Genomic DNA, 24,161 nt, shown 5'->3' with positions numbered 1-24,161 from the left:
TTAGTATTAATGGGCCATCACAAGGGCCACTCATACAAACATTCACATTGACTCCTACCTGGCAACTTAGAGTTTCTACATAACCTAACAAGTAAAAAAAAAATATTTTATATAATACCCTTTCTAAGTAAAAACAACTCCTAGTCACTATACAAATACAGATTACTAGTACTATTGCTTATATGTATTTTTAAATTTGAGCAAGTGACCTGCCCACAGTTACATGGAAGATCTGGTTATGAATGAAACTGAACACTGCAGTTTGGAGTGCATTTCTTTTGCCACTGGTGCCACACTAGAAGTGTCCAAGTTATGGAGGGAGTAGAAAATCAAGACAGAATCCCATGCAGACATTTGGAAAATGAGTCAAACATGAGACAGGCAGTGACTGGGATGGGATTTAAGTCTTAGTCCTTGGAGCAGTAAGAGAGCAGTGCTAAGCAGTGAATTGTCAGGCTCACAAACAGCTCCAGCAAACTTCACTGACCATTTCACTTTGCTGAAGTTAACAAAAGTGACAAGAATCCAAGAGATTGTCCACAGTTCAGTTTATGATCATGAAATAATAAATAAGCTTCGCTTTATTTTACAGGAGAGAAATGTAATCAAGACAAAAAGGAAAATATTTATTGGGCCCCTTTAATTTTCAGAATTCCGAGTCACATTAAGGTTGAAACCCAGCCATTATGGCTACCCAATGGGAAACTTCAGTTTCATTTTGAGTCCCAATGACCAGTGAAGTAATAAAAATTATTTTTCACTAGTACAATTTGGTATTAAAAGGTTAGCCTGGTTAATTATTTAAATAATTAATATTTTATTATCCTATTATTAAACTCTGCTCTGAAAACAGTACCACTGTGTTTATAAATGTTAATGCAAGATAAACATTGTGGAGGATGGCCAGCTGTTTATCCCGGCCAATACCCCCAAGCCGCCAGGTGGAGCCCTTCTTGCAGCATGGAGGTCCCCAGAAGACCAGCAGGGCATCATGGACAATGGAGTTTTTATGCACCGCCCTGCTGAATGCCATGGGGGCCACGAGAGGGAGCTGCAGGGAGGACCGAAGAGTTCTTCATGCCCTATGACCCGGAAGTTCATCATAGGAAGAGCAACGGGCTTCCAGGTTGAAAAAAAAGTACTATTTACCCTGACCCAGAAGGAATAAGGGCTTGTGGACTGTTGGCTAGGAACACTTCCGGGTCAGGGAGTATAAAATGACTGCGGGAGCTCCCAGACGGAGAGCTGAGCTGGGTGGAAGGGTGGCAACGCGTCTGGGAATGGAGGATTGATTTATTGTGTAGTATTTGTGATTTATATGAGTATTGTGGTGGAAAGTGTGCTTTGTGCAATGTGGCAATTAAATAAAGTCTACATTTGGACTTTTACCTGGTGTCTGGAGTCGTGGACAGGGGTTCAAGGGAGCGAGAGTGCCCCCTATCTACCACATAATGCTAAAGTTTATTCTTGAACTATCCATAGCTACTATAATTAGGAAGTTCAATTCACTTAATAAATCAAAAATACAGACTGAAAATGAATAGAAAAATGGCAGTAAATCATTTTATGCAATATCATTCACAAAAACTCCAAGTGGCTTGGCTGGACCTCAGCACAGGCACTAACCACCTGCCTTTTTTTAGACAACTTTTTAAAATAGTCTGTTGTTAAAAAGAGAAGAGAACAGCTGCTAACATGTAATTTAACTGACCAGGAGATGTGTGTATCTTTGACAAAGACTTCAAAAACAAATCAGGTTTCTGAAGAGATTAATTTGCTATGAAAACCAGAGGCCTAAACTGTTATTGTAGTGGGACACAAATTTTAGGGATTATTTTACTCGAGCATTACTATTCAATCAGATCCAAAACGCTAACATAGAGAATCGAGTTAAGATAAGAAAGCTATGAATTTTAAACCAGAATTCCAAAAACTAAATTATTAAACAGCACGTACACAGGTCAAATCTGCAATCTCAGACAAATGGATATTGGCACTGCACTGGAATTTATAAGCAAGTTTTAGTGGGTCAGGCTTTGGTTACAAAGTTGCACAGATTCAGTCAGGGTTTTCAAGAAACATAAACTTTATTTGTATACAGCATAATAAAGCAGAGAATGTCTGGGGGAGAAGAGAGACAAGGCAAAAAGACAAAAGGACAGCTGCTGTACAGGCTTTTAAATATTCAAAGCGCTGTGCAATAAGCAGACCATACGGTATAGCAACAGCAACAGCAAGTTAGCAGGTAATCGAGCAAAGAGGAGGTAAAAAACTGTATTTGTTTCCCATTGCATCACCGTTTAAGAGGAGGTTTCGGAGGAGTGATCATGTCTTCTAGGAGTGCGTTCAGCCCCACCTCTTCACAAGTGATGGAAATTATGGTGACTCTTGAGAAGCACTCCTTAGCAACCCATTATACTCCCACAGAGACTCTAACACAGTATAACACTCAGTAATAAATCAGAAAAAAATGTAAATCTTCTTCAGACAAAATAATTAAATGCACACATTAAACAAAAACATGAAAATTGAGATTTCAAAAGTTTAAACTTTCGTGAGCTATAAAACATGATTTAAAGCAAAAAAAAATGTTATGGGCCTTAAGAAGTTTTCCAATTCTTACCACTTTTCCCAAAAACTAGTCTTGCTGGGCCAGACACGATTCTTGAACAAGAACACGCGTCTGGAGACAACTTGTTAAAGTCTGTAGTGAATAACTCCAGCATCTGCCACTGAAAAGGTTCTGCCCACAGGACATTTTCCTAAAACACTTGCCCTTAATCCCTCCTGTCTGTGCACTTTAAACCACAGGAGTTTCAGGGAGAGAGCAAAAGAAACTGAACAAAAGACAGCGAAGAGAGAAAATAAAAAGCTAAAACTGCTGTTATCAATTCAGTATGTGTGAGTTCAGTTTCTTTGCACCTTTAAATGAAGTGCTTTATTGTACAGATCTCCATCATTGTATTAGTTCAGTGAGACTAAGCCTAATTTTTTATACTGCTGGGTACAATTTTAGTACTATGAGTAGGAGCAACCAGCCAAACATTAGGTGTGTGAGTTAAAAATGTGAGTCTTTAGTTTTGCTTTTTTTTTGTTTAGTTGCTGAATAAATCATAATTGATCATTTTTGTTTTTAAGCCACACCTCACTATTGTAAGGACTTCTGTGACAAAACTGCGGTTAGTGAGGCTTCAGAGAGCAAGTTCTGAACAAATTCCAGTCATATTGGAAGATATTAAGACTAGTATGAAATAAAAGTGCATGTAGTTGGAGGAAGCACTAAAGACCATTACCAGAAAAGTTTAAAAAAAAATTATTTTGAACCCATTACAATGACAAAAGTAAAATCAGACATATGACAGCTATTTCTAGTTGTTTCTGATGAGAAAGGAAACCAAGTGCCCTTTGCTTATTGTTTAAAACTTTTAGTGCAGAATAAGGTATGAGAATTAAGGTGTCATTTACCCTTAAAGGACAACTAAGCTAACAATCATCATAAACAAAAGAAGCAACAAGTGTGGATTTTATTTGTGCAGATATTTGATCATATGACACCATCTGAAACAAGTTTTTTTTTTTTTTATTTATGCAGCACTTGGTTTACAATTAGGTACAAGTTTAATTGTTCCTTTACTTTACAACGTGAAAGTTAACATAATGAAAAACTCCATACGTCAACAACTCAGTAACCTATAAGAGCTCAGACAGGTACTAAAAGAAAAAAAAAACTTGCATAAGTTCTTATTATATTTCTTTCTAAAAATATTATAACCACCCAATAAAAATGAAAGGTATACATCTTGAGTTATCAAATGTAAAAGCATATGAATACATTGTACATATTAACTTATCTTGACACACTAACACTGAGTAATTTTAGGCAACGGATTATACAATAGAAATGTATATAATGCCTCACTGTGACTGTGACAGCCTATCTATCTATCTATCTATCTATCTATCTATCTATCTATCTATCTATCTATCTATCTATCTATCTATCTATCTATCTATCTATCTATCTATCTATCTATCTATCTATCTTAAAATCCAAAATAAAGGAAAGCATCTGTAATATATAGACAGTGTATACTAGAACATTAAAACAATCTAGAAGAGAGCAGGCCATTCAGCCTAATAAAGCTTGTCAGTCCTATCCACTTCTTCTAAAATAACATCGTCATATTTTGAAAGTCCATATAGTCCTCCTGTCTGGTAATTTATTCCATGTGTCTATGGTTCTCTATGTGAGGAAAAACATCCTAGTGTTTGTGCAAAATTTACCCTTAACACTTGAGGAACGCCGTCTGGCAGTTGATAGTGTTAAATCCACTATGACCATTTCATAAGGTAAACTTTTGATTTTCAGACCTCCTACTGTGTATTCAAATATAACATTTTTCCATCCTATGCTTAGTACTTTGCACCCTGTGTTGGCTGGGTTTGGCTCCAGCAGACCCCCGTGACCCTATGTTAGGATATAGCGGGTTGGATAATGGATGGATGGATGGATGTTTAGTACTTTACATTTAATTTTATCTGCCACAAATCTGCCTACTTATTCTTCTTAGAAGATAAAAATGTTTGTGATTAAGATTAACATATTCATCCATTTCTTTTCTAAGCATGTCCTTTCCATTACAGGGTTGTGTTTGGCCCTTAACATTTGCAAAGCACAAACCAAATTTGCACACTTAATCATACAGCTGTAGGTTACCACCATCAAGTAAAGTAGCTTTCCCATTTTGTGGGATTTGGGAAGAACTGGGAGTATCCTGATATAAGCCACCCAAGACCATGGAGTATGCTCATACCTCAAAGACTGTACTGGTATTTGACCGCTTGATTCTGAAACTGTCAAGCTGTGATGTTCACTACTTCACTATTTAAATTTTATCGCACGTCCATGGAGAGATTGGGACCCAACATGTGCTGTTGTCAGAAGTTACAGATATTCTTTTCTGTTCTCATTTTAGGTTCAACTGTACTAATATAATTCAGTTAATTTCTCTTAAAAAAAAAGCAAGAAATAAAGTACCGTATTTTAATTATATCAGGTAGATTGATGGTGTAACTACTTTATCTTTAGACCAATACATACAGTATTTAGCATCAAATCAGTTGTCTTTAACTAAAAGTCTTACAATGTCAGTTTGTGAAAAAGATGTACAATCAGAAATCAATGCCAGTAATAAAAATAAATAAATAAATGCAATATCCAGGTTCACTAATGTTACAGTTGTTAATCAAAGATTACACTCTCTCTGGGTTATATTCTTACAAAATGGACGCACTTGAACACAGTGATCATGGCAAACGCTGAAATGAGAGTTCAATAAAGGAAAAACGTTTTTAGCTAAGGAAAAGAGCAATATAGTGATAGGGTAGTGCAGGGGCCAAAGCTCAGGATTCCTAATTAGAATAAATGTGTCCCAATCTTTAAAGAAGCCATGCAAAAACCCACTGTGAAAGAAACTCAGTTGACTACAAAGACAGGTGATGACAGGTGTAGGCCAGCCATACTGACACACAGGATCGAGTAGCTGGTTGTTGAGTATCAGTCAGTAGACTGAACACAACAGACAAGAAAGGAGGACTGTAGCCACCAAGGATAGGAGAGTGTCGGCTTCACAGACAAACATGATGTAGTGGCTGATGGCTTGTTGCGTTCAACAGCACCTAAACAGATAAACATGAAAGATGTTGTGACAAAAACAAAAACAAATAAACAGGATAGCTCTTTAGCTGACTGAATGGACCAAGAAGAGACACAGGAGTGCTGCTTGGAAAGATCTGATTGCTCTGCAGGAAATAAAACAGAAGTCGGACTACAACCGGTGAGAAAATGAAAAAAGGCAGCCTTGAAAAAATGGCAACAAGAACCATAAAGCATGCCCTGAACAAAGTATTTCCTCCAGGCCCTATTAAATCTATATCAGCAGGCCCCTCACATTGAAGACGAAGTCTATTTTTGTTTCTTTTGTATGTGCTTTTTAAACAAAATAACAGGAGGACAGATAGGTATTGATGGTATCTGCGGCATTACCTCTGAGTGATGTACAAGAATAGCAATGACAATGTGAGACAGCAATGAATAACCACAAAGTGTGCTAAGGACATCTTCAATTGCCTAGTCTAAAATAAGAACGAGCAAACTGAAGCAAAAATGAACTTACAAGAGTGATGGAACAAAACCAGTGTATGAATGCAGAGACAAAATGGTGCTCTAAATACTGATGAAGTCACAGAACATGTGAAGGTAAAACAAAGATTTTGGTTTAGAAACAGAATAGTTGTAGAACATCTCAGCAGAGAGGACTGTGAGACTTAGACTGTCAAAGTGCCAAGATGTAATTAAAAATTCCCTCACCTGTCTCCTGTGCTGAGAACATCCTGACAGTCAGACCTGAAAATAAAGAAAGATGTGAGATGATGATGATGTTCAGAAAAAAAAAAATCTATGATGATAGGAATGAAGATCAGATCTGACATATAAGGGAGTCTCATAAGATCTAAAAATATAAAACAAGAGAGTGACTTCAGTATAAAGAAAAATAAGAAGGTAAAAATCATGTACAATTTAGAAATGACAAACTGATTTGATATACCTAAGGACTAATGTCTGCAAAAGTTAATAACTTATATTTTTTAGTACAGACTACCTGTTCAGTGCATGTCTATAAATGTTTTCAATTATCTTTATATGTTACATTCACAATAAAAAGTATTGGCCCTATTTCATGACTGATATAAAAAAAAGTTGAAACTTGAATAATAGAATCAATTTTCTGACTTGCGCCACTGAATATACAAGCCACCCTCTTTATTTCCACGACTGTCTGAGGTGTATTTTAAGGAGTTACTCCAGCATTGCTTCTTTGAAGAGGGAACAGAGACACACAGTGTTGTTTCAGTCCGCACTGAGAGCCTGTTGCTCCACTATGAGATCGAGAAAACAAATTTAATATTCATTCTTCTGCAGTGACTATGACTTGGGTTACATTAAAAGGTAACACAAACTGCTATTCACAAGAACCATTTATAGACTACAGCTTAGCAAGAAAGATGGTCATGGAATCACCAGCTCCTCGTGTTTGGTCTTATTGCACACTGCTTCTCAGCACAGGCACCACACTGGTACCCTTACTGTACTCCTTGTTCTCCTTTAACAATGTAACTAGACACAGCTCTAACTCTGTTAATAAATTCACTTATAACAACACCATGTATTCCTAATCATCAAACAATTATAGTGGATTTTGTTAAAGCCCCTTGCAAAATATGCATTTGTCTAGGGTTAAAGTGTTTGGACTCTGTCACAAAATAACATCATTGACTTGGTAAATTTTAAAAGAAAACGTAATGCTTCTTGCTTGTTTCTTGATTTGTTCTTAACTAAATTATGTTAGCATTGTTCTTTTACATCATTAACACTTCCATTGATATGCCATATTATTTTAGGATAGCATCCCCAGTAACTGCTTTAGAAGAAAAAACCCTGCCTCTCACATACCAAATTAGACTAACAGCCCACAAATCACATATGATCAATTACATTTCATTTTATGTTTGCCATTGAAAATTCATTGTTATCACCATATCCAATTTAGCGTTGTCTACGTAAGACCTGTATCTGACATTGGTAAAGCAAGTTTCGCTTTAAACATTTCATATTAAGACCCATACTTACCAATAAAGAGGTAAACTTTAGAGATCTGCATCCTGCAGTTATCTTCATGCAGAAGTGAACACTAAAGCTGCATTTCATTTGTAGTGTTTAAGTTCTCAGGAAATTACCATTAGCGACTGCTGCTGGGGAGAAAACCACATTAAACACCTACTAATTTCTTAATGACTCACCCTCAACTTTTTTTTTTTTGTTTGAATTATTGTTTAAATGTATTGTGCTACAACTAGATATTATCATGATGGTTCAGTGGTTAGATCTGATGAGGCTGGGGCTGAGATTAAACAATACAACTATAGTAACTAGATTTCAATTCTTAGTCAAGTCATTGAGTACTGAAGACTTGTGTTTCTTCCCAAATCCCAAATGCGTTCATCTGTGTTAAGTTAAACACGTAATGTAAAACTAAGCCAAGCATAGGAAGTGTATATAAGCATGCCCCATAATGGACACGAATTGGGTCCAGGGCTGGTGCATCCCATGTTACTCATTCCTCTTTGTCTTAACTACTAACAACCATCCCATTGCATAGGCAGTGTAAGCAGGTACTTAGGTGTCTCTGCATCTACCAGGCTCCTTACATATACACACTATACAGCTCCTTTGTGTGGTTCTTTGATGGGTAAAAGTCAACTATTGATCTACAAAGATGGCATCGAGTATATTGAATAACATAGTGGTAGGTACAAAATCAGGTGCACATGCAGCTTTGGGAGAGCTCCTAGGCTGAATGCTACATTAGAGCTGACTCTGTGGTCAATTGCTTAAATATCTTTGGGGTTTACACTGGTATGTAATCTTATCTTTTAGACTAAACTTACAAAAAGAAATGATGTTTTATCTTGTGAAATGTATCCGTTTGTTGAGTCACTATGACTAGTGGCTCCACATCCTCACAGTGGTTTATCTAGAAGTAGCACATCCCAGGCAAGCTGCCCCACGTCAACTTTATTCACAAGCAATGTTTACCTGTTTGGGCGTCACAATTGTTTTTATTATCACCTATTTAAGAAGACACCATTTCTTTGTAGTAATTAAATATTTTATTTTGAAAACTCTCTACACACCACAATGATCACAGTCTGCTGGAACACATTGAACTTTCTAACGGTTTCCTGACATGCAGAAGATTAATGCAAAACATAATAAAGACATTAACAACCTTTAGTAAGATAGATAGATAGATAGATAGATAGATAGATAGATAGATAGATAGATAGATAGATAGATAGATAGATAGATAGATAGATATGAAAGGCACTATATAATAGATAGATAGATAGATAGATAGATAGATAGATAGATAGATAGATAGATAGATAGATAGATTTGTATTTGTCTCAAAAGGCAATTATATATAGTACATATAACACTGACATTTACATCTCAAAGAGGAGAAAAAATGAGCTTCAGTTTTTGTTTTACAGGAGACATAAAGATCTATATCTTTTTCAAAATTAAAATAAGAAAACAAAATAATAAAAAAGTGCTAGCAAGGGAGATAATCCAGTTATTGGCTTTTATATCCATTATATACATTAAACATGCAAATGAAAGGTCTATCCAATTACAATACTTTACAGTGAGTTCATAGCTGTACATGTCAAGTAACTGTTTTAATGCCCAGGTGGTATCAACTGGTACAGCCAAATCCAAAAATAACGACAGTTCATTAATCTTATACAGTTATTGCTTTCCTGTTTGTACAAGGCAAAAATTTAAATTCAGTTAGTAAACAGAACAATAGAATCATTTGGCTTGATGGCGATTCTAAATTGGCCCTAGTGTGTGCTTGGTGTGTGGGTGTGTTTGTGTGTGTCCTGCGGTGGGTTGGCACCCTGCCCAGGATTGGTTCCTGCCTTGTGCCCTGTGTTGGCTGGGATTGACTCCAGCAGACCCCCGTGACCCTGTGTTCGGATTCAGTGGGTTGGAAAATGGATGGATGGGTGAAGATTCTGGAACACATAATATAAACATATACCGTACAAGTAACATTCCACACAAGAGCTTAAAGAGACATCAAAAAGGTGTGATGATTCTCTGCAGTTCTCTTTCAAGGACATAAAGATATCTTCAGCTTCCAGCAGCTTGTTTTAGTCCAAACTCTTCCTGCAGAATTGCTCACAATGCATCAAGTGAGCATAAGAAAATAACTGAGTTTTTAGGGATCCCAAGTTGTAACCTTTCTTTGCTTGTCTGTCAAACAAAAGCTGATTCCTCATTCCAGTTGGCAGGGCAGTGAGATTATCTGTAAACTAAGAGGAAGTGTTAAAGGCACCCTTCATAAAATGTGATTTTTTTTGTGTTCATGTTGATCATTTTACCTTAAATATATGTTTAACAATTGTTAAAGAAATACCAGTGGGACTCTAACTACCAGTTTACAGCTGCTGCCTTGTTTGCTTGCTTACTTCTGGGTTATAAATTGATAAACATACAATCTCTCATAAAGTAAACAACTTAGAAAATGTATGCATGATGTAACCTTCAGGTGTGCTCAATGATTGTTCAGACACTGTAGCACTTCATGGATTGAGTTCAGCAAGTCAACTCTAAACCTTTCTCAATCCTTTTCAGGGTTTGTGGGGGCCAGAGGCCATCTCACCATGACTGGACAAAAGGCTGAGAAAAGTCTGGCACTGGGACCGCTCTCTCTCATATAAACACACACATGCCATATTCATACACATTTGCAAGTGCCAATTATCATAACCTGAATAAATAAATAAAACCCTTTTGTAGTTTTCATGAAATGGGACTTGCAAAGCTGATCAGTTATGACAAATGTTAGGGAACAACAGGAGTTTAAGGCAAACCTTATTACAGCAACTGTAGTATTATGATGATAACTCATAGGGTAGTCCTAAACTGGGTCACTTGTGTAGCCTAAGCATACATCCCGTCCTCATTTGTTTAATGCCTGATTTATCTCATCATCATTAGAGACTGATCTGGAAACAAGAAAGAAAATATTCGCACAAACGAACACATAGACGTCCCCACAGTGCTTGAATTGTAATGAAATAAATGGCAGCACTGTCTGTTCTTGTCTGCTTCTTAGTCGCCTTCACAGTGTTGTTCACATTCAACACAAGTTCTTTGTTAAGCTTTTTAGATGGGTAGCCTGTTAAGATGGGGACATTTTGATATTCTTAAGTTATTTATTGGGATGCATAGCCCAAAATCAGGACTTTTGTTGTCACCAACATGTCTAGTCTTGTATGTTCTAAGAAAATGGTTATTGCTCTGAGTACCGTGGCTTACATGCCTCATAGTACTACATTAATTTCTAGATAATGTTTTGTTTTCTGTGCTTGCATTTTCTACTTTTACGGTTAGGAAAATCATTTAATGTCCCTCTTACAACTTAAAGCATCCAGAGGAGTGAGATGCTAGTGTACTTCCTCTGTTCTGTTTGCGTTCAAGCCACTGGGTAGACTTCATGGGACATAAACAACTCGCTCATGTACAGGTTTGCCCATAGGTGGAGTGGTGGCTCTGAGGCTAGGGATCTGCACTGGTAATTGGAAGGTTGCTGGTTCAAATTCCGGAAATGCCAAAGGAGACTCTGCTCTGTTGGGCCCTTGAGCAAGGCCCTTAACCTGCAATTGCTGAATGCTGTGAGAAGCATGCTATATAAATGCAAAGAACTGTTGTTATTATTATCTAGACTTGCCGATGGAGGATTGACATCCCTCACAAGCAGCCAGTGACAGGGACTTCCACTGCACACACAGTCTGCAGCTATTGGAGGTGAAAAACAAGACATTTAAAAAATATAAAAGTTTATGTAACCTCTGTCAAGGTAACACTGAGACAGTAAACTAATTTGTGTTTAAAGTAACATGGAAAGCTTCTCTGTTTTAAGGTAGAAAAGCTTTTAAATATTTCAATGCTGTTCAACAGGAGATTTTGAAATTTTAAAACTGTGTACAACGCAATCTGTTCCAGATATTTTGATAAATATTGAACTGCCTCAAAAAACCTCCTCAATGATTAAGTGTGCCACATTTCAACACAATTGGTCCACAGCGGTTCCAAGTTGTTTCAGGCATCACAATAGGTGCGTCATGCAAAAACTGTCACAACTTAATTGACATTGAATTCTCAAAGTGGCCCTCACATTCCATCCTACTAACCAGAAGGAAAAACAAAACAAAACAAAATAAAATGAAAGAATGATGTTTTCTCATTAGTTCTTTGGATTACACAGGAGTGTTTTTTCCTAACAGCAATAATAAAAAAATAATCGCTCAACTAACTTAATATTTTCTTTTTAAAAACAAGAAAGATTGAGGGCTCCAGGTTAAATAAAATTAATACAGATGAAAAACAAATATTTTGACTTTTAAAAGTGGTGTTACCGAGTTATCTTTTATAGATTTCCACATTGTTTCTTTTATTTTTCATTTTATGGATATGAACATCATGTTATTTATCCTTTTCAGTTTCAAGAATCAGGACAGGTGAGTTTCTGTGACTCGTATTCATACAAGACTCCATGCAATGGCAGAGATGAGCAGTAGATGGATGGAAGCCAAAGTAGACTGTTAGCATATAATGAGACCTCCTCTACATTGTGTTACAGTAAGGGATGGTACTTATCTTGTACAATGATGAATAAATAAAGAATATCATTGCTGTCATTTTTAATAAATAAAGAATACCATTAATAGCCAATTAAATAAGTAAATACACATTTAATATCATACCTTTCTTATATGGTAACATTCGGTCATCCAGCCCCAACTACATCAGACTCTGCACTATTCCATGTCCTGATGGGAGATGCACTTGCTTCAGTGCGTATGACTGAAATTGTTTCACTGTTTTGCTGTCAGGAGTGACTGTCAGACAAGTAAAAGAAGAAATATAACAAGTATATAAGTTGAAGTAACCACTCTAAAGATAAAGTTAACACAGTAACATGTCATAGTTGAAGTTGCACAAACTGTCTCTCTGTTTAAGATAGACAAATTCAGAAATCTGCCAACACTTTTCACTGAAATTTCAGTAATGTGTGCAGCACATGGTGTTCAAGATATCTTAATGAACATTGAACAGTCTCAACATATTTCCTCGGAGAATTAGTGCGCCAAATTTCAACAAAATCGCTCCTCTGGCAAATAAGTTGTTTTGTGTAGATAGACAGGCAGACATGGCTACAGCAGTGGGTGCTTTTCATATTATATGCAAACACACCAAAGGAAAGAGTGACATTTTTCTCAATATTGGTCAAAGTTCTGACTGTCAGCATGGACAGCTTTGGTGCAAAATAGCGTATATGTGACAGAAAAGCTGCAGCTCACAGTAGTATGTTACCACACTGATAGCAGAAGCTCCAAGAAGCAAAAGAGGAAATAGAAAGAGACCACAATAAACATGAAATGTAAACAAATAGTTTTAACACTTACTCAAATAACACCTCTTCCCAAATTAGCCCCTTAAACGTAAGTTCTCACCTACCTCAATACTGCTGCATTTTTCCAGTGAATCTGATATCTCAAACATTGACATACCAGACTCATCAAATCTTCTTTTTTGTGAGCCTGTCATTGATGATTCTTTATGTAGATGTGTCTGTTTTGCAGCTGAACAGGATAATTTTATAGGTTCAGACCTAAAATCTACATGATGTTTGATATGTTACGCAACCCCTGAAAACAGAATAAACTCCTAAGTTATGGCAATTCCCTTCCATAAAAGAAGAAAAAAACATGAAGGCATGGGTAGAGCACATTGGTGAGGTGTGTTGTTGGGGGGCAGTTAACTTTTTATAAGACAAAATGTATACAACTAAACATGTGACATGGGTTTATAGCATCGTAATTAATAAATCAATTCTCCTTTTTAGACTTTTTCTATTGCTTTCCTTGCATTCCATCATTAATTATACCTTTACTAGGCTCACCCACCTTTTAAGGTGATCGACTTTTAAGTTGACCACTTCTTAAGGCAATTCAATATGTAGATCAATTTGATATTTTATACAAACTCATTAATTTGGTTATATTGCATTTGAGCAGTATTACTTTAATACTCGTAGTTTCTGTTATTTTTGTGATGAAATGTAAACTTTTTTTCTATATTGAGGTCGCCCTTTTGAACCCCCCTCATATTTACTACGCGGTGAGGCATTTGTACTCCATCAACATTAATTATTTCCAGAGACATAATTTTGTCTATTTTTCCAGCGCATCGCGCACAAAAGCAATGGAACGATGGGAGCACCAGAACTCTGCTCACATCATGTCACTTCGTACCGCAAGCTGCAAGTAGTAAGTCTGTGATAAGCAGAATACCGCTACGCTTTCCACTCATGGGACGGAAGGACAATCCCGACCGCTTTTATATAGTAAGAAAGAAGAAGACGATATCGCACAGTCTGTAGTAGAAAATCATCTTTTACCTGGAAAAACGAAACTACAAATCCCATCGTGCATTGCAAAATGGACGGGGCGTGTGTGAAACTCGCGCCTGCGTAGCACTCACGGGACGGAAGGACATCCTGACTGCTTTTATATAGTAAGATTGTCAGTCAGAGTTGCTTGTTACTCAAGCAGACTAATATATAGAATTTTGACGTCTCAATAACTTTTTAAATAAAATTATACTAAGACCCTAAATGGAGAGTCAAATAAGCAAGGATTTACAGTTATAAATATTTTTTTTAAAGTCATTGAGTGTCTGTGTTTAATGGTGGGTTACATTAATAGAATTTATAAATGTGTTACCTTGACAAAACCAATTAAGCACCATTTTAATATACAATATATGGTCAAATTTTAGATTTCCAGTTCTGGAGCTGTGGAGTGTTCTCTGCTTCTCTGTTGCTGTCTTTAGCTTCAAGGGATTGTATATCTGCTTATATATGATGTGGAAGATCAATAAGGACAACCTGTTCGATCAGTACAAATTGTGTAACATTAAATGGAACATTTCTTTTGCATCCATATCTAAAGAAACAAATGTCTCCTCTGGCTGCATCCAGAGCAACCAACAAAATATGAAATATTAGTCCATCCTAGGGTACACTCAGAATACATGCCCACATTGGTTCAAACAGGGCATGGCAATATGAGTGAATTTCTGATACAGAGCATTAGCAGACAAGACGTTTGTAAAAGACCCCATATTAACTAAAAAAAAAGAAAAGGGACTACTAGTATTATTATGTGAGTCCCCCAAGTTCTAGAGGTTTCTGTAAAATTCCAGCATAGATCTTTTGACTTCTTCACAAATTTTTGGATAAAGAGCATGTCTGAGGCCCTTCAGTTACTCTTTGGTGCTAGTGGCATGGAAGTGCAAGACCACTCAAAGGAGTTGGAGGGAGCTCCAAGGTTTCTGCATGAAATCTGAGACCCTGGATTTAGTTCATGACTGAAGACCATAAAGCAACCAAGTGTGTAGTAAGAAGATGAACATTTATCAAGTCATTGAAAGAAAGTAGAAGCTAAGGTGTGGAGAAGAAGGATTGGTGCAAGGTGAACTGGGAACACCTGTGTGATATTGTGGATAAGTGGATCCACAACCCCACATGAATATTTGAGGGGCATACAATGTTTGTTATTTTACCTGTTGTGTTCTTTATGTTCTTCCTAATATGCCTAACCATCCCTATAATAAAATCCTTGTTTTTTTAATACTTGTGGCTGCCTTGTGTCTTCTTTGGAGTGGTGGATTGCTGAAGAGCGCCAACTATTGTCAATAAGAGCTGCCATCCCAACATCCTTATCTTTGTGACATGAGAGGGAGTTCACACACACATAGTAACAACGTGCAGACTACACACATGTAAAACTGGACAAAGGGACCTGCCCTTCTTGTTCATATGGAGTCTTTGAAAATTATATATTTTTGAAAGGCCTTATATTATATAAAACAATTTGCTGTTAGTGTAAATTCAAGTTATCTTTAGGCATTGTGATCTCCTGAGTGTCAAGTGTTAGTAAGAATGTAACTGCATAAGCTCAGTAAGCCTATAAACCTACACTGACTAAGGTTACACACAGTAAATCAAAAGACTTCTAGCCTCACACTCACTGGATGACCATTCCTGTAGAAAAAAGTCAAAATTCTCCTCTTGAATAGTATTCACTAAGGAAGGTAGCTATACACTTTAAAATAAATGTGATAATTACTATACTGTATCTTCTATTGGTGTTTGCTTCATACACACCATAATTGGTTTAGCAACATACTGTATATGCAAATGCTCTGCTTTTTATCATTCCATTGTAGTATTAGTCTCTTGTGGTTGAAAGATTAAGAGAACAAAGAGTAAGACAATTTAAACTAAATTGAAGCAAGTTGTTGAAAATATGTAGGTATCAATCAGAAAAAAATAACTTAATTGTTTATGATGAATAAACAGATCTCCTTAATATATAAAAGCTGTCACACACTGCCTGGGAGACAACCTAAGGACTTGTTGACTTTCAGTTCCACCCTGAGTCATGGGTTGGCATTTCCACCTACTGTCTCTTGTCTCCTTCCTTCTGCAGATCCGGAGAATCATGGGCAGACGACACATGATGTCACTTCCAGGTTTGGGGAGCGATATCCCACTTCTTCTACCTCATCAACATCATAACTGGCACCTCCACCATCTCTTCTCAGTCTGGTCTGAGGCTGCCATCTATAAATATGTATTGTTTGCAACTTACCTGGTTTTTGTGAATAACCATATATGGGGATCACTATTCAGTAGCCCGGACCCTTCATCTTTTATTTCTGTTTTTATTACAAGGCTTTTAAGAAGACGGCTACATTTAATTTATTTGTAAGATAAACGGCACAAAAGATACGCTCCACAGTCAAAACATAAATAAAAACAAAGGAATTTAGTTTAAAACTCTCAATGTGATCATATGGGTAAAATGAAGGCATTAAAATGTAAAAAGAGTTTTGGAAGAATTTTCCAGCACTGTGTCATCCAATCTTAACGTGCTCATGTTGAAACTTTAGTAAATATCACAGGTTTAATAATAATAGCTAATGCTCATTTTAGGTCAAAGTGACTCACTGAAGAACACAAGAATATCAAAATTCTTACTATTAGTCAAGACAAAACTGTCAGTATACTTTTCACCAACTGTATTTCAAATACCATCAAGGGAAAAGGTCCTCATATTTCCACTTTTAACCACAACAAGAGGGAACTGGTTCCAAGTTGCTATGCATCAGTGGGTAAAAGCTTTTTGTCACGTAATTCCTGTGAATGCCAGGCAAGATTACAGTAAGTTTCAAATTAACAAAGCACTGATACTCTGTTTAAAGCCTCTGAACTCAGAGTGTGCCTGCTCAGCTTCACCCATTGGCATCCCTTTAGGAGATTCATTCATAAATTTTATTCATCCACCCAATTTCTGAACCCAGTTAATCCAGTCCTGGGGAGCACAAGTCTATTCTTAATAGATTCAAGTTAGGAGCCATCGCAGATTGGGATGCCAGTCCATTGTAGGGCACTCTTTTATGTACACAAGACCAATCATAGTTGGGCCCATGTCAGAATAAAAGATTAATAAATTTGCACTTCCACAAGATGCTAGAACATAGGTAACTGGAGAAAACTCATGCAGTTGAAGGGTTTGTCTAAAGTGAGAGAGCAAATCCTGGAAGAAGGACGATTCAGCAGCCCTTTTCTCAGTTAATCAGTTCATTTCAAGATGGTCAGTGTCCATTCTGAAACATCTGATAAGGTGCAAAAGCGCTGCTCACAATTCAGGCAGGTGGAATCAGAATATTAATTGTAGTAGTATTGTAGTGAATCTTCTTTTTGCATATTTTGCCTAAATTAGTTATTGTGATCAGAATGTCGTTTTGTGTTTAGATATTTATAAAATAAAAAGAATAAAAACATTTGGGTATATGCTTAATTTATATACAAAAGCACTAAGAAATTATCTTTTTATACTCATATAGCAAACTTTAAAGTGTAGACCATCACATAGCCTTTTATAAAACAATCAAGACTATACGTTACAGTAACAATATAAACTATAATTGAACACATGATAAATAATACAGAAGCATAACATATCACAACATTGTGAAACCCATCTAATTCAGTTCAGGGTCTTAGAGCCTATATCCACAGCTATAGGTGCAACATAGGAACCAGCTCTGGAAGAGGCATCAGTACATCACTGGGGCAACTTACACAAACACACACAGACAGGCAGCCTCACATGGGCCAATTTGTAATCTCTAATTAATACAACACAAACTGCCTTAAAGAAAATAAACTCATAGCTCATTACAGAAAACTGACAGGGTGAGATAACAGAACAGTATATTAGAACATTAGAACATTGTGTCAGGAGCAGGCCGTACAGCCCATAAATATCTTTCATTGTACTCAACTAGTCCTAGATTGTCCAGAATAACATCAGATTAAGATTTGCTTGTCCCTAAAGTCTTATTGTTCATGTATCTATTGTTCTTTGGATGAAGAAAACCTTTCTAACATTTGTCAAAATGTAGCTTTAACAAGTTTCTAATAATGTCCTGATGTTCTTGCTGCAGAATTTATTCTAAAGTAACAACTGGGGACCCACTGTACATATTCCTTTCATAACTTTAAACACTTGTATCACTTTAAAAACTTCAGTTTCTTTCAATCTCCCTTCATAACTCAGATTTCTCAGTCCTCTAATCATCCTAGTTGCTCTCTTCTGGACTTTCTCTAACACTACTTTGTCTTTTTTGTAATGTGGAGACCAAAACTGAACATAATACTCAAGGTGAGGCCTCATTAGTGCATTATATAACTTTGGCATAAACTCTTAAGACTTGTACTCTACACATCATGTTATATAAACTCATATTCTTTTAGCTTTCTTAATTGCCTCTGTACACTGTTTGGATTTATATTGTGACTACTAAAGCCTGCTCATAAGGTGTACTTTCAAGTTGCAGACCTCCCATTGTTTATTCAAATCTAACATTTTTACTTTTCACATATAATAACTTACTATGTGTCACACACGTGTGTTTAGGAGGCAGTCAATAAGCCCAGAGGTGAGTGAAATATCGCGAGAGAAGTTGTTGATTTGCGGTACTAACGCCTCTTTCTCTTTTTTGTCAGACCCAAAGAAGAAAAATAATATACTTACCATACTTCCGGGTTCCCAAGATGGCTGCCAAATGTCACTTCCAGTTCCCTCTGATAACGACACTTCCGGCTCCATCCACCGACGGTGCTTCTGGGCTCCTGAAGATAACGTCACTTCCTCCATCGCATCACTTCCAGTCCCTTTCTGATGACATCGTATCCATCTGCCAGTTTTGACATCATCTTCTGCCAACTCATTTCTGTCCGCCATTTTTCAATGTATAAAAATGCCATCTTTGTAATACACGTTATCAACTGCTGTGTAAATAGTATTTGATCTTTTCATCTCATCATTTTTCTATTATCAATTGGACATTATACGGTGTGACAGCAGGAGCCACTGTTGCCCTGTGAAACCCGCAGACAACACGTCCAGACACCAGGTAAAATAAAGAAATGAATTTAATATTTCTTCAATTGTGCACAAAGCACCTTCACCTCCACAATACTCAATTAATAAATCAATAATACAATAATATATATAATAATCAACTTTCCTCTCCACCCAGAAGCTCTGTCACACTCCCTCCCAACTCCGGCTCATTCTGCTGGGTTTCCCACAGTCCTTTTTATAGTCCTTGACCCGGAAGTGCTTGTGTTCCTCAGTCCATGTGATTTCATAGCACTTCTGGGTCAGATGAAAACTTCTTCTTTTCTTCAGCCCGGAAGTACTTTAGTTCTTCCATCCCTGAGACGTATAAGTACTTCCGGGCTGTAATAGAAACAATATTCATGTCTCCCTGCAGTGTCCCCTGGTGGCCCCCACAGTATCCAGCAGGGCTGTGAAGCCGAACTCCATGGTCCATGATGCCCTGCTGGAATTTAGGGCACCTCCATGTTGCAGTGAGGACGCCATCTAGCGGCGTGGGGGTATTGGCCGGGATAAACCGCTGGACATATATCACAACAGGGACTGTCCCCAACTCTTTTTCTGTGTTGGAAGTATTTGCTTTATTACATTAGCAATCTGCCACAAATCTTTTCAGGCCTGTATGTTATTCAAGCCTCTCTCTCTCTCTATCAGTTTTGCAGAATTTACATTATCTGGCCTTTCACCTAGTTTGGTATCATCTGCAAACATAACAAGCTTACTGATTATATTCTTGTTCTGATCCTTTATGTACAATAAAAAAACTTGCAGCACCAGCACTGATCCCTGAGGGACATCATCTGTAACATCACCTAATTCTGAAAATGTTCTCCTCACCATAACCTTTTGCTTCATAGCAATGAAGATCAAGAACTAGAAATAAGATTGGTGCAATTGGTTTCTGACAATTTAACTGTGGGAATGCAATTAAAAGATAAATTAGAAAAAGCACAAGGTAAAGGTTAAAAGACAAAGGGAAAGGCATTTTAGTTCAGATGACTTACTTAAAAAGAGCAATAACACTTTTGAGAGGTGATAAAGATGAGATAAAGTAGGCGAGACTCTTTAAAGGGAAAATGCTGGTTTGAGCTACCACTGAGGCTGGTCATACTAATTGTTCTTTTGTTTCCTGGTGTCTTTTTTATTTTTTTAAAAATACTGAGAATATTTTTAACAGCAGACAATAGGAAAGTTATCAGCAGTCAAGATCTAGAAGGCCATATTAAACCACAAAAATATAATCTACTGTTTTACTGCTACTGAACTTCACAAAAGTATGTGTGCTGCTTAAAACAAACCTTAAAACAACAGCAGGAAACCAATTAGTTTGTAGAAGAAGCAATGGTGCCTGTTAGTAGGAAGAGCTTCTGGCTTCACAAAGCAGGGTGCTTTGAGCTTTCTTAGTTCTTTGAAATCTTGCTTGTGCTCTGAATTCTTCTTCTGAACCCCAACATTATAAAGGCAGTTCTCTACTCCTGAGAGTTTAACTTCCAAAATCAAAGCCAAAAATATTTTTCATAGTAGAAGGCAGTAATGCAGTGTTACATTGTAGACAATTTTGTTACTCATTATGGTTGCTTTCTGCTAATATAGAGATGAAATGATAAATACTTTATAGTGACAAGTAGGAACAGAGCATGGTTGTAAATTAAGATTAAATGACATTGGCTCTGAGTATTAATATAATATTAATGTGATAAGGTGGTGGGGTTGGGTTGGGAGACCAGAAGTTTAGGTTTGGCTCTGGCCTTGGGCATGATTTAGCCAATTCCATATGTGGTCCCACAAACAATGCAAGAAAGAAATAAATGAAAAGGTACACCAAAACTGTTGAGATCACACAACCAGCTGCAGAACCTGACAAACCATGAACTTAATCACAGGCCCATCATTGTATATTTGGCTGATCCTTTTATCCAAGATGGCATCCAGGATCAGGATATGTTATGACTGTTTAGAGATATTCTATAAAGTTGGAGCACAAGCAGGTTTAGTGACTGGTTTAGGGTCACATAGTAGGCACAGGTGGAAATTGCTCCAATAAATGTCTGTGTTTAAAAAGTAAAATATTGTGCATACAATCACTCAAATAGCTCAAAATATCCTGACATGTCCTCAGTCCTGCTGTATTTTACAGTGAATTTAATATCTCAAAGATGAACATTAACAGCCACACCAGCTCTTCTTACCTCTATAGGGCCGTCTTAACACATAGGCATGTTGGGTAGTTGCCCGGGTAGGGGGGGTTCACGAACATTGGGGCCCCTTGCTAATCTATATATGTTGTGACTTGCTGAGTGGTTGTGTAGGTAGGGACCCCAGTGTACTGCTTTGCCCGGGGGCCTATAATGCTGTTAAGACGGCCCTGCTTATTTCAGCATTAAATGAATGTTTATTCCTTCTTTGCCAATCAGAGCTGTTTGTTACTGAAGCAGACTAATGTTTCTGAATTTTAATATTTAATTAAGTTGTTTAAATAAAGGTATACCTTTACTCTAAATGGAGGATCAGATAGGCAAAGTTTACAGTTGTAAAGGATCTTTTTTACAGTTTGTGTTCAGTTTAATGGTGACCTTAGACTACCAGCATTTATAAATTTGTTCTCTTGTCAAAACCAAGTTAAGTACCATTAAAAGACAATGTTTGATTCAATTTCAGCTGTGAAGTTCTATTTGCTTCTCCATTGCTGTCTTTAGCTTTAGACTTTATATTTATGTAAAGATATCATTGTAACGTCAAAGTCAGTAATGACAGCCTTTTAAATCAGTATAAATTATATTTAATATTATGGATCAATGTCTAAGAGAACAAAGGTTTCTTCTGGCTGCATTCTGAACAACCAGAAACCAACAAACTATGAAATAGCAGCCTGTCAGAGGGTACATTTAGAAAAGATGTCTGCATTCATTCAAGCAGTGCCAGTTTCAAGGTAGTGTGAATAGAATTTCACATGTGACATGGAGCAAAGTCATTACAGACCCTTGATGAACTTAAAGAAAGTGATGAGGTGATCAACCAGTACTGTTATTGGAGTCTCCAAGTCATAGATGGCACTATGAAATGTCTATGCAGATTATGTGACTTCCACAAGTTAGTTCGGAAGAACAGCCTGTCTGGGGTCCACCAGTTTATCTCAATAGTGGTGGAGGCATGGAACTGCAAAACAACACAGAGTTGCTAGTGGGAGCTCTAAGGCTTCAGCATAAGATCAGGAACCCTGGACTTAGTTCAGAGCTGGAAGTTAAAAGTCCCATCTGGCCAGATGATCACTGAGGTTTGAGTAGGGAGACATGTTTTAGAAAGATCTCAGTCATTGGAAATAAATAGACACCAGGGTGTGGAGAAGGAAAAATTTGTGGAAGGTGAATGGGTAACTTCAGTGTAATATAGTTGAATAGTGATCCATCAACACCACATTATACTTTATGGGGCACCTTATGTCTCCCTGTTGTATTCAACACTCTCTATGAAAAGATCTTTCATTTTTATGTACGTTTGGCTGTCTGCGGATGGTTGCGGCTGGCTCAAGAACACCAGCTATTGTCAAAATTAGCAATTGTCCTAATATCATTAATCTTAAAATGTGCCCACTATACACAGGCTAAAATGAATAAAAGGTCCTTTAGATGTGCAGAAGCAATGCTAACCACTGTGCCTCCCGACATCTGCAATTCAAAGATTTTGGAAAGTCTTTTATAATATTAAAAATTTGCTGTTACTGTAAATTAAAGGTAGGCTTGCATGGCAACGTGTTGCATGTTAATAAGCACATTCAAGTAAGAGTTTCACTCTGTATATGTGACAGCTATGATGTTATAAATCTATAAACATATGAATGCCAAGATTACAGTCTAAATCATAAGGTTTCAATCTCCAGTTCCCACACTCACTGAGTGATCTTCCTTGTGTCTCACTTGTAAAACTCAAGTCAAGCATTGTCCTGTTGAGACTCTGTTCACTAAACGAAGTTGGTATATACTGTAAAGTGAATTCCATCATTACTATAATTTCTTGACACACCATAACAATTTCAGTAGTATTAATGCAATTATTCTGTTTTCATCATTTCATTTTATCAATAGCCTCATACACACACACATAGTTAAAACATTAAGAGAACAACAAGTGAGAAAAGGAGAAACATTTTGCACTAAATTAAAGCAGCTTTTTTGACAATAAGTAGATAGCAATCAGAATACAAGAACTTAATCATTTATGACAGGCAATTAGATCCCCTTAAAATAAAAGATTATACAAGGAAATTTGTAACATTTGATTTATTTGCAAGGCAAATGCTGCAATAGAGACACCTCAAAGTTAAAGCACATTTAGTTTAAAACACTTCATGGGTGTTTTTGTTTTTCATTTGGGTAACATGAAGGCATTAAAAATACAAAGACAGCACTGGAAGAATTTTCCATGATTGTGGTGCCAAGTCAGACTTGTTATTGTAGAAACTTTATTGTGGAGAAATATAATAACTTATATTTGCCAGGCTACTCTCCTGCAAGTGGAAAAGTCTTCTCAGGTAAAGGTGCATTGGAATCATCAAATTGAAAGATTCTCTCAGCAGACTGGGTGGCCAGCACAGACTCCACCAGAGAAAATCCAGGAGCAGGTAGACAGCCAGTTGGCCGAGGTTGCCAAGACTGTGACTTTGTTTTTGACTTTCTTTTATATGATTTTAATCTCCATGGTTGTGAACTGGCCGTAGTTTTTTCAATTAATTAATGGACAGATATTGTTGGTTTCAATTTATGTTTAATCAGTTTCTACCTTGTCCTCTGTGTGTTTTAACAAATCTTCATTTATGCATATGTATACTAGTGCTGTATTTAGAAATTAACTTAATCTACTTTTACTTTAAGCAAGAATTGTACACAGCACTTTGTGTTTGCACTCAGTAAAGATCATTATACAATAAACAAAATTGTATTATATCGTATTGTACTTCATTTTCCTGACTTTCTTCTCTAAGCATCTAAGGT

General features: G+C 36.8%; 1 protein-coding gene across 1 annotated transcript in view; it reads right to left on the bottom strand.

Annotated features, from left to right (window-relative positions):
* The window catches only part of LOC120519066 (Fc receptor-like protein 5), a 68,272-nt gene extending 60,545 nt beyond the window's left edge, over positions 1-7,727 (bottom strand). Inside the window, exons 1-2 of the mRNA XM_039742153.1 lie at positions 7,691-7,727; positions 6,371-6,406 (exon numbers count right to left, since the gene is read on the bottom strand). Coding sequence (XP_039598087.1) covers positions 6,371-6,406; positions 7,691-7,721 — 67 coding nt within the window. The 5' untranslated portion in view covers positions 7,722-7,727. The remainder of the gene's footprint in view (positions 1-6,370; positions 6,407-7,690) is intronic.
* Between the last annotated feature and the right edge of the window lie 16,434 nt (positions 7,728-24,161).

The sequence above is a fragment of the Polypterus senegalus genome, chromosome 18 (assembly GCF_016835505.1).
Source record: "Polypterus senegalus isolate Bchr_013 chromosome 18, ASM1683550v1, whole genome shotgun sequence".
In the NCBI taxonomy this organism is placed as follows: Eukaryota; Metazoa; Chordata; class Cladistia; order Polypteriformes; family Polypteridae; genus Polypterus; species Polypterus senegalus.
The sequence above is the reverse complement of the archived record's forward strand: the minus strand, read 5'-3'. Positions and strand labels throughout refer to the sequence as shown.